This window comes from Python bivittatus, unplaced genomic scaffold (genome assembly GCF_059951505.1).
Source record: "Python bivittatus isolate LINGU-HERP-01145 unplaced genomic scaffold, Pbiv_v1 ctg000020_np1212, whole genome shotgun sequence".
NCBI lineage: Eukaryota > Metazoa > Chordata > Lepidosauria > Squamata > Pythonidae > Python > Python bivittatus.
The window spans coordinates 39,203,316-39,215,582 of record NW_028277030.1 but is presented as its reverse complement, the minus strand read 5'-3'; the positions used below and the strand labels follow the sequence as shown (position 1 = coordinate 39,215,582).

The window sequence follows — 12,267 nt, the reverse complement described above, 5'->3', positions numbered from 1 at the left end:
TGTGCAAGTATACAACCCATATAACCTAGCCCTTATTTCTTTTCTTTAGTCATTTGTGATATCCAGGTCAGAAAAGGATGCCCTATAAATAGTTTGGATTACACTTCCATTTTCCTAGTTTTATGGGAAATAAAGGCAGTACTTTTTGGGGTGTCTTTGAGTCAGTGTTGACCCCTGATGACTGCCTGCCTAGTGCCTGAAATTTTCTTGGCAGGGTTTTTGGAAGTGGCTTGCCATTAACATCTTCCTAGGGCTGAGAGACAGTAACTGGTCCAGAATCACTCAGCAGGCTTCATGCCTAAGGTGGGTCTAGAATTCATGGTCTCCCAGTTTCTAGCCTGGTGCCTTAACCACTACTCCAATATTAGACCAAAAATATGCATGCATGCATGCATGCATGCATGTATGTATGTATGTATGTAATGTATTTTTTTCCTTCCAACAGGTTGGGAAGGGTTCAGTTGTGAAGAGGATATCAATGAATGTGGATCTAACCCTTGTGTACATGGAATATGCATCCAGAGAGAACCAGGCCTGGGTTATACCTGTTATTGCACATCTGGATTTGTGGTATGAACTGAATTTCCCTTAATATGAATTATGTGCTGTTGAGTTTAAATCTTATCAGAGTCTGTCTCCCATTGTGTTTCTCATTTATTTGTTTTTACATTTTTAAATTGATAGTATTTTAAGCACATTTAAGTGTAATCTAAATACAGTACTTTAAAACAGAACACAAGCCATTTATAGCCTTGTTTGAATTGAGCAGCATATAACATGTGGTCAATAAATAAACTTGAGATCAACCATTACAGATAAAATCAACAAATAAGAAAAAGCCTTTGAGGCTTACTCCTGATTGTCTTGATAGAATCATTTGTATAATTAATGAGTGTCCAGGTATATGTGCTCTATTTAAATTGAGCTTCCCATTGTCTTTGATTGGGAAGCCTCAACTTACATTATTAAAGCAAATAGTAGCCACCAGGCTACTGTGCAAATGGGCTGTACAACACCATAACAATGGCAGAAGGTGAAGATGGTACACTTAAACTGATATTTTCAACTACAGGGCAGAAGGAGTCTTAGGAGGCAACCTGTGTGCAAATATTTATGGGTCTAGTTCTTTGTAAACCAAAAGTAATATATTTACTGTGTTACCCAAATCCCATGCATATGTGTTTCTTTCTATAGAATTTAGGACTAGACCCTGAATAATTGCTAAATCACTAACTTGGAAATACTTTACTATCTTTCACCTAATCATCATCATCATCATCATCATCATCATCATCATCATCATCATCATCATTACTACTACTACTATTATCATTATTAATAAACTGGTGGCCAGTCCAAGAGAACTTCTCAAAGGGCAGTGGTCTGTAATAGAGCTGTGTCACATGGCTTGGCTGTGCCTTGACCAGGTGCTTTACACCACAGAAGTGGTGCAGTGCCCCTCTGCAAGGTGAAGAGGCGACATGACTGTCATTGACTAGACACACTGTCTCAGAGTCTCAACTGGCAGTTGCAGTGGCTGATAATACTTAAAGAAGAAGTATTGAGAAGAAGTGAAACAGGGCAACTACAAGATGGGAGCACACTGTTTGAACTTGTCAAAGCGAAGTACCACACCTCTTCAAAGCTTTTGCACAATTCTAAATATCAAATGTAACATGATCCTTACTGTCTATGTTTTTGTCCTGTCAGGTTTTTTAATACTATTATGTAAATATAAACCTTTGGCAAGCCAAAACAACCCAACATTGTTGAACTCTACCTCCTGCTTTCACACATAGATTTATTATCGCAGCAGCAGACAGACTACAGCTCCTGAATCCTTTTAATGGGGCTGGAGTTCCCTCTAACTTCACCTCTAAATATTTATGTTCCTATTTTGATATGGGAACTTGTATAATTAAAAACAAAAAGAAAAGTCTCAACATATTTATTTATTTATAGGACTTATATGACCGTCTATCTCATACAATGACTCCAGGCAGCTCACAACAATCCATAAAACTTAATTAAAAACAAAGGTACAAACTTCCTCTCCCCCTGCCCCCCCCCCCAAATATTATGCCTTAGAAAATCCTGGCCCTGTTCAAGTCACATATATGATGTGACCCATTATTTGTGTGCCTCCTGCACAACTTATGCCATTGAACAGTCTCTACTGCCATAGCTATGTTCAGCTCTTTACTACAAGCTCTGTCCCAGTGTTCCATATAAGACTTCTAACCTTTTTATTTGAAGAGTTGGAAACCCCAGCGCCCAGATAGGTATGTTCTCATGGACCCTATAGAGCAAGTCTGCTTTAAAGGACTTTTTAATTTTCTTGTTTATCTCTTCTTGAGATTGTGCAACTTTGCACAAGTTTTTGCTTGTGCAAAGAACTTGTGCTGGATTGGAATACCTGGCAAATAATGCTCACTGTTCCATTACACATATATACATTATTTATTTGTTTGGCTTGACATTAAATCTTCAAGATATACTAGTATTATTCAGATGAATCTAGCATTTCCTGTTCTAGGGCAAATGAACTGATTTGGTTTTTTTAAAATGCTGCTTGAAAAAGCTCTAAAGCTCAAAGTGATTTATGTATGCAGTTTATAGTAACTGTGCCCAATTGTTTAATTATGTAATATATCAGTCTGAAATCTCCAAGAGCTCAAAGCCTACATTGGTTCATATCTATGTTTTCAAAACTTGGGCTTGTTATAGAATGAGATAGTTTTGAGAAATAAAAGCAAAGGGATGGGCCTACTGGAGTTACTTTATGGTATTATGCTTCTGATTAAAGTTTTCTGGTAGAATTTGTCATGCTAGAATGCTGCAACAATCATGCAAAAGGTCTTGGGATACTTTTAATAGTGACATAAGCTGATGTGGGGAAGCTGATTTGTGAGAGGCAAAGTACTTGTACTGTACATGTGTGTACTCATAAGTGCAGACACACTTTATATTGTTAAGCCAGCAGTAACAGCAATGATACTAATAATGTGCTACAAGGTCAAGTGAGTTTAATAATGGAAATAAACTGTATAAACTGTATAAATAAAAAGAAGCTGTTAAGTTCTGTAACTAAGTAGCTTTCTGCAGAATTTCTGGAGATCAGAGAGTAGGAAGGCAAGGAAAAGACAAAATAAATAATATGGGGCTTCTCCCACATTACATTTCTGAAAGAAACATGGGAAACTTTTTCATGAATCCTCCTATTCTGAATATATTTACTCTGAAATAAGATATTCATCTTACTTTTTTATTGCACATCCATAAATGTGATGAGGTCAAAGCAGTACTTACGAGACTACTTATCTCTCTTTTCCCTCCTCCGGCGCCACCTATGGTCATATGTGCTAAAGAATCTTAATCTATGATATTTCTTAGAATTAAAAGTATAACCGATAACACCTTTGGGAATATTTTTCCTTCAATAATAGAATGCCAATGAAAACAGGATGAACAAAAGAAACTGAGACATATATATTAATTACGATTGAGATCACTTAAAGGAATTATGTTTTTATAGCCAGAGAATATTTACCAATCTTCAAATTATATTCTAATTGATCACCAGCACATTACCACATTGTTGTTGTTGTTAGTAGCAGCACTATAATGAAGATTTTAAAAAATGGCATACTATGAATAAAACTGAAGAGTTTTATATAATGTCAGAGTCAAATAATGTAATATGTCTACTTAGCAATATTCCACAATTTTTGCTTTCCCAAGAGTAGTCTACAATATCTACTGCTTTGGAAAGATGAGGCAGTAACAGATAGCATATACAGTATCAAGTTAAAATGTGGAAAGAACTGTGTTTTTGAAGCCAGTATAACATAAAGTAATTATAGTATCAGAACAAAGTCTTGGTTTACGTACTTCTCTATCACTTGAGATTAATCTCCAAGGAGCATATTGTGACACTGAAAAGCAGATGACTTGGGGACAAGCTATTCCAGGGATGTCACCTACTGTGAGGCTCTGGGAATGAAATCTGACATCCTATGAATTGATTGGAAGTCAAAATGCCATGATTATATTACAGCGTGAAAGTCTAGATCTATGCCATGAAATCAGTAAAGGCAAAAGCGCTCAGTGGGATTACATTAATTTTGGAAAAAGCAGTCTGTCCAATTTAAATATACAACATTTGGAAAACAAAAAGAAAGCCATAATCAAATTGTTTATTGTGACTGTAAATGCAAATGGCCTTCAAAATGACATTTTAAAACTTCTCTTCCAGGGTGAACACTGTGAGATTAATTACAATGATTGCTTAATGAAGACCTGCCCTGCTGGGTTTCTCTGTGTGGATGGAATAAACAGTATCTCCTGCTTACCTGAGTTCCCCAACAGAGACCAAAATACTTCCAGTATGGAAGGAATATCTCCAACTGAACCATTGCAGAGAGGCCTCTCACAAGCCCAGCCAAGCCACCTGACTGTGGATAATTCTGGTTCTCAAATGGTCACAGGTAAGTGGGGAAAAGAATACAGCCGGTCCTTGTTTAGCGACTGTCCACTGTTACAACGATGATGAAAAGAAACTTTATGACCAATCCTCACATTTATGACCTTCGCAGGTCTATACAGCAAAGGAAAGCTGAAGTAAGAACACAAGCACAGTGATCTTACTTCTTACACTTTCTTACACTTCTATTAAGAATGTGATTTATGGAGTTGTATTTGTCTGCTATGGGATGCCTGGGTGAGTATTTTCAGGTAGCAATGCAATTTGCATGGCACGGTTTCACTTAGCAACTGCTTCGCTTAACAACCAAGTTGCCAGTCCCAATGTCATCACTAAACAAGGACTACCTGTACTAATTCGAACTGGGCTGATATGTATAGATTTATATGCCTCACAATATGTCCCTGCCTCAACTGTTAGCATAAGCAACTTGTGACTGAGGACAGATATTTGTACTTACCTCATGAGAACATCTGTGAACCCTGCCTTTCTTTTTCTGGCTCATATTTTTCTTTGTGAGTATCTTTCCCCATCCTCTTGATAGTTTTATATATAAGAATGTTGGTACCAAACTCAAGTTTTTTCCGTTACTTTGTTTCTCAGATTCAGAATGAAAAAGGCTCAGATAGCACAGAAACCATTAAAAATGGAATAGAACCATAACTGTAGAGGCTAATATTGAGTGTCACATGTCTGAGCTCATTTATTTAACTACAGATACTCCAAAAACATTTGTGCATTGTTGTCTTGTTCAACTAATCTTTCAGGGGATTTTTGTCAATTTTTAAAGCTAAGTCATATTTCTTCTTGATATAGATAAGCAAATTGAATGTGACCCAATTAGTAAATATCATTATCTTGGTAATTTTTCCAGCTCATCATGTTACCCTTTCAAGTTCTCAATGGCAAAGATATGTAATTTATTCTTTTTATATCGATTCTCAAGAACAATTTGATTTAGCAAATTTAATACATTTCTTCCAAGCAATGCTATTTGTTCTGGCTACATTCTCGCAATGTGAATAATGTGAGGGCTTGCATTTAGTCAGCTCTTGAGGTCACTAAAATCTTTCTTACACTTTTATTAAGAATGTGATTTACGGAGTTGTATTTGTCTGCTATGGGATGCCTGGGTGAGAATTAATGGTTTTCAGGTAGCAATGCAATTTGCTGCCGATCCAGCCTAGGGCCAAAACTCTTCATTTTTTATTTTCCTCTAACTTTTTCCCTTACTTTTTATCCTCTAAAGGTCTGCAAAATACTGACTTTCTCAGCCATGGCATTCTTGCAACCTCTAGCATGGCAAAATTAATGTCCAGCATATCATTTAATGGTTAGGGTCTGGGATCATTAACTACCATTGTGAGTCTTCAGCAGCATTCTCTCTCCCTCCCTCCCCCCCCCCCCAGAACACATTCTCACTTCACAGTTATGGGGGTTTCTATCCCTTTTCTCAACCAAAATGAAGTCTGACATAACCGCTGAGCTATAGGCAATGATTGATAATTCCAGCAATTTAACACTAGTCTTGCTCTCACAAGATGAGTGTGATATGACCTCATTTATCACAGACTCCTTAATGACAACTCCTGTTTCCTCTGTGTGAAGTTTGTCAGTGGGGAACCATAAGAGTCTTGCTTTATCTGCCGTAGACATTAGTTCAGTAATTAGTAGCATACCAGAAACCAAGGTTGAATTAAACAGTCACTCATTACATCCCTCCAGATCCCAGCCTCTGACTGCATATTCAATTTTTTTCAAGGTTATTTCAAGAAAACAGTAGAGAGCAATCAGCTGTTTCTCTAACAGGCAACAAGTGGATTTTATCTAAGCCTCCAGTGTTTTTCCATAAGAAACAATCAATTTAGAAAATATAGGTTGTTTTACCTTACCATTTCAACAGGTATCGGAAAGTCAAAGTTCCCTCCTGCATATTCACATATTAATGTTTCGTATTTCAAATAAGGTTGCAAAGACTTCAGATTGCAGTTTTATTTTTCTTTAAATAACATAAACCAAACACTGGGGGGCAGGGGTAGATAGGATTCCACAGCTTACATAAAACTCTCAAATGAATTCTCAGATCAAGATTTGCATAGCAAAGAGCCTTCTCCTTATAAGGCATTCTGGATGAGTTCAGTGATACTAACCAGCTGATACACATTAATGAGTTCAATTGCTATTACATCTGGGCATTCATTTGTTTCTGCATGTAAAATATCATCAGTGAAGTTCACAAATAAGACTTCCTCCTATCTTGCTGGAAGAAGTAAAGATAAATTCATCATGGAGGAATATGTTCCAAGTAAACCTTGACTGGAAATAAACACAAAGTTCATGTGCATTTAATCAAATTGTATAGCAACTGCCCTTCCACAAATCATCCCTTTAGAGCCATCATTTTCAACAATCCCAATCTCACAGAGATCCACCATGTATTTGGCAAGGAAATTAACAGATATGAAATTACTAACTGCAGTGTATATTCTACAGTGGGGGATCTACACTACAGGATCCAGTTGAAGAAACAGGTCAGTTAGTACCTCAAGGGTATATGTCCTTAATTCTTTGAAAAGCAGAGTAGTATTATTTATTAGGTGCTTATAACTAAGTGCAGTACACAGAGTAAAACAATTGATGCAGTAATAAAGAAAATAACAATGATGACAAGTCCATGTTACACAAATAGATCAATTCAGAAAAGATTCTTGATTCGCCTCTCAAGCATGCAGGCATTTCACAGACAGGCAGGCTTTCATTATCAGTCTTTGTTGATACGACATTCTGTTGTGTTTTAGCTGATAGCTGCTCTCTGCTCAAACTTATTTTGCTAAAACTTCAGTGCTCTCAGTTCTGCTTTAGTAATAATAGGTAGTACTCAACTGTTAACTAAGAGAAAGGGGAAAGTTATAGTAGATCTGAATGGAAGTGGTCTGCTCTTGGGAATTGGAGTTCATGAATACATACAATGATGTAAGGGTATAAGTTTAATTATGAATTCAAGGGCTAAAATGTATGTCAGAAAGTATGGATTGGTGTCATCTAAGTTCTGAATGCTTAATAAAATAAAAACCTCAGTTGGTGAGAGTTGCATGTTCTGCTCCAGTGAATGGAGATCATGAATCAGAAGTGAGATGTGGGAGAAATAGTGAATTTTCTGAATGGAAGCAGTCCAAGGGAGTATGGGGACTTACATTCAATTTACATTACAATACATTATCAATATTGCAATATCTATAATATAGCTTTAGTGGCAATTTTGGCTTCAAGTACTAGATTGTTGCATGGTATGCATGTACATGTATAAGAGCTGCTTCTACTGGAACTACAGTTACTAATATTTTAAAGTTTGGCTTTAGCAGTGATGCCAGATCTGCCATTATTACTGATCTCCTTGATTTTAACTTTGTTTCCAAGAGATGTGTCATATGTTTACTTGAACGTACCACAGCTTCATTAGAATTTCAATTCATTAATTGCTAAGACTGAGGTGGGTGACTGTTGCTAGCCATGAGGTTTCTTTGAGTTTATCTTGGGTTTCTAGGTTTCATCTTTGTAAGTGAGGTTATGACCTAAATGCAGTTGGTTTACAGACTATACTTGGAACAGTCAGCCTCCTCAGTGATATAGTGAATAGCTGCCACAGCAAAGAATAAAGCAGTAACCTAGCATGCTTTTACTTTGATTTAGGGATGAACTGTTGCCCCAGAAAGCTTTTGGATGGGCTGTAACTTTGAAGCACACATCACAGTCCTATTGCTTCAACCTCAGTCTGTCCCAGTTTTTCAAAGGAAGCATTACCCATGTACACTCACACAGAATAGATTATCTTATTTACCAATTTAGAATACAGTCCATAAGCAGGGTGAAGTATGCTTCTGACTTAGAGCTGAATTGTCTCTTTCCACCACATGATCATATGTGCCTCCACAGTTTACAGTCAGAAAGATCAATATTGCTTAAGTAGGCAGGTAGAATCTTCAGTGCTTCAGTCATGGGTTTGCAACAGATTAGGCTTTCTCACCCAACCACTGATTTTATAGCCACAAGATTAGTTCCTAGGTCAGCTAGTCTTTCCTTCACTCAGGGACTGAATGAAGGAGAGGATTGCACTAAACCTATGGCCAGGCATAAAGTCTCGGTAGCCAAAGAATCTGGGGTATATTTGTTTGAGTAAGCCTGATCTATACCATTTAATCAGGAAAAAAAAAATAGGAGAGGGGTGAAAAACAATTAGGGAGGTATTCCCCCAGCCCTCCTTAGCTATGGGCCTGGATTGCATCAGCTTTGAGAAGCATGTTGGGTTAAGCCCATTAAGCATGAAGACCATATGTACCTTTTATAAAAGTGAAAAGAGGAAATCTGTGCAGCAGTTTAAATAATGTATTGCTTTCCTCAGTTGATAATATGTATTCGCCTTCTCATTAGCTTAGCACTTACTTTTAATCAACAGTTTTAAAAGAATGCTCCATCTTGCCATAATATTAGAAAACGTTTTCTAATAAAAGCATTCTCCTTTAATGATCCTCATCCCAACCTAGTTTTTTGCCTCCCCCCCCCACATATACTTCTTTGTACAGAACAGTGAGCAAAGTACATTGAAATGGCACACAATAACGAAAAGATTTCATTCACTACATTTATTTAAATACAGGGTGCCCCAGAAGTCTTAGTGCAGTTTTAAGCTTTAAAAAAGAGAGATCTTTGGCAATGTTTAGCACATGCATAGGCACGTGATGATAGAAATAATTCTTCCATGCATTTTCTTGTGGACACTGACTTATTTTTCCAAACAAACAGACCAACTTGGCTAATCAGTTACTTCTAAAGATACATGAAGCATTTTATGGCAATCAAAGAAAACTAACAATGGAGTCCTTAGAACATGGAACCTTTTAATCAGCAGGGCTATACTCCAAGTCAGTTAGAGGGTGTGTGCGCACTGAGAGTCTTGGGTGGGCCAAAGTCCTCTCCCTTATATAGAGAGGGAAGCCCAATCCATTCATCTACTGACCCTTATTCTTTTATATGTTACTTATCCATTCACACACACACACACACATGCACATAAGCATATATCCCATTTCTCAATCATCCATAGAATCCACGCTTTTTTACGTGGACATACCCAGACATTCATATACCTTTATTCCATCATTTTCCTTCCATTTTCTCTTTCTTCTCTCTGCTCTTCTATGCCATCCTTCATATCTTTCTTCCAAACTACCCACCTGAATGGAATGCCCATGCTGATTTACAGCAACTAAGATGATTAAGCTTGTATTAACATACATTCATTTTTGAATATGATTTCGATATGCTTCTTGCAATTTAAATTGGGATCACATTATAATCAATTCCAGGTTGTTGATAAACATTGGCAATTAGCTGTTATGCAAAAATCAGGAATTGTCATTTCTTATGCATCGCAGTTTCCTTCTTGCTACATCTTAAGTGCATGAATAGCATAATATTCCTGATATAAAAAATTGATTCATAAAAATAAAAATTTAAGACATAATTTTATGCAGGTGCTCATGTTAATCGCAGGTACTAAAACAGGTATATTCATTTTCAGGATTATATAATTACTGTATAATTAAGACAATATTCTGATTTATCATGTATCTCATGAACTTCAAGAGTCTTAGAGAATGTGAATTAAAACAAGTAAATAGTGCAAGTGAAATTTGTGATCCATGTGCTAAACTGAATTTAAGATAGCTTAAGAGGCATTTTTCCTAGGAGTGGTATTCTCCAGAGTAAAAATGCAGTTTAGATGGCACATTGGTGCACTGCTGAGAAATGAATAGCAGAAACAGATCTACCCTAATGCATCACAAGCACCTTAGATGTCTGGAATGATTTAAATTTATTCCAGAAACTTAATTTTGAGCATGAGTGAGAACTATCATGAAGAAAATGTTGTCTTGGTTTCTGCTGTATGGCCAGAATTATTGAAAATATTAAGATGATGCTCACTAATATGTGTAAATCAAGTGTGCTGAATTCCTTATTGGCTTGTGCCAGGCATCAGAAGTATCCTGGATCAGAAGTAATTACAGTATATTACTATTGCTATTTTGAAAACATAAAGTTGTTAAAGTTGGATGAATTAGAAAGGCTGAACAAAAAAGAAAAAAAAATGCTTTTGAATTGTCATGCTGGAAGAAATTGTTTAGAATATTTTGGACCACCAAAAAAAAAAAAAAAAGCAAATCATTTGTTATTAGATAAAAGTAAAACCAAATTGGAGCTGCAAGTGATCTTCTTGAAGAAGGCGGCCATATTATCTAAAATCTCAGATCATTTCCATTTGGGGTTCACCTGTAGAATAAAGCAATATAGGCTGCATTCAAGCTCAGAACTTCTAAATATACTTCCAAACTGTGGGTTTGGGATTGCTGTTGGTAGACGTTGCTAGAGTATCATTTTTGACTTGTAAAAGTTCCAGCAGATCATGCTTCATTGGGAAAGTGTTTTGCTAACTGGGGAAGACTCATTTCATGGTACATTGATTTGTGGCAGGATTTCGTGCTATTTGTTTATATTGATAAAATACTACCATTGCAGAAAGCATACAAATTCACACACACACACACCCCTTCAATTTCACTTAAGAATATTTCCACCCATGCTTGAAAACCCCAGAAAATTTTAAATTAAGAATGCAGTGTCTTGGCAACATAGTCTATAAAGACTTTGCAGGGCCTCATATGTTTTTATGGATTTAGAAATCACACTTCCTGCCTGCATTGACATCCGGTATATGTGTAGGAAATTACTGTAAATGCAATGTCAACCTGTTCAGTTTCTGCTTGCACAGTTATTATGGAAGCAGATACTGTTTAGAGAAATGGATGGGAGTCTAATGTGAATGTGTGTGTGTGTGTGTGCGCGGGCGCATGTGTGTTTGCTTTAATATGTAGACTCTGCAAAGTTTCAAGTGGGTGATTTGATTCAACAGAGCATTGACCAAATTAAAGCAAATTAAACTGAACTGAATTCAAAGCAGAATCTGGAATTGAGGGAGGATCTTATTTCAAAGCCACAAATTGAACTGGGTGGTTCTAAAGCATTTGGAAGATTTTGTGACTTGTCTGCTGCTTCTGGGACTCTAACAGCAGGCATTTAATGTTGCAATATCAGTCCCATACATGAAGAACATGGGGGGAGGGGAGGGGAGGGGTGTGATGGGCTCTCTGACATTGACATGAGTTTTATCACCTCATTAAACTCTGCCTGCCAGTCTCTTTGGGGGTTTGGACATTCTTCTGTTTTTCTGGTTTCTGTTTGCCTAGTCTTTTCTGATTCCACATAATGGAATTGACCTGTGTTGCAACTTATTCTGTGCTTGGGAAAGGAGAGATGAAGAGACATAATGTTCTTTCCTGCACTATTTCCTTCTTGTTGGCTTGTTCTAGTATGTCACCTTTACCCATATATGCATTTTCCCCTAAATTCTTACATCAGTAAAATCCTATTTATCTCTGACCAAATTCTGGGTTTGTCTCCCTGTTTCTGTCTAGACTCTAAAGGTTCTTTCAGTCCCTTTATTTATTCTCTTTCATTCCCCTCTGTATGGAACTGTTCTTGTAATATACTTCACCTGTAGGAGGTGCTAGCATTTGTTGGTAGTTAAATCAATACAGATTGAGCTCTTTCTATATGGCCTGTGTATGCCTCTTGTCGATTTTGCCATTTCTTTCTGGGCAATAAAAAAGCCTTTACTGCTCCCCTCCAAGCTCTTATGACATGTTTTTCTTTAATTCTCCCCACCCTAC

General features: G+C 36.9%; 1 protein-coding gene across 1 annotated transcript in view; it reads left to right on the top strand.

Moving 5' to 3' along the window:
• EYS (EGF-like photoreceptor maintenance factor) overlaps positions 1–12,267 on the top strand; it is a 507,483-nt gene that overhangs the window by 171,175 nt on the left and 324,041 nt on the right. Inside the window, 4 exon segments of the mRNA XM_088150272.1 lie at positions 446–570; positions 4,256–4,487; positions 5,893–6,146; positions 6,527–6,975. Coding sequence (XP_088006398.1) covers positions 446–570; positions 4,256–4,487; positions 5,893–6,146; positions 6,527–6,975 — 1,060 coding nt within the window.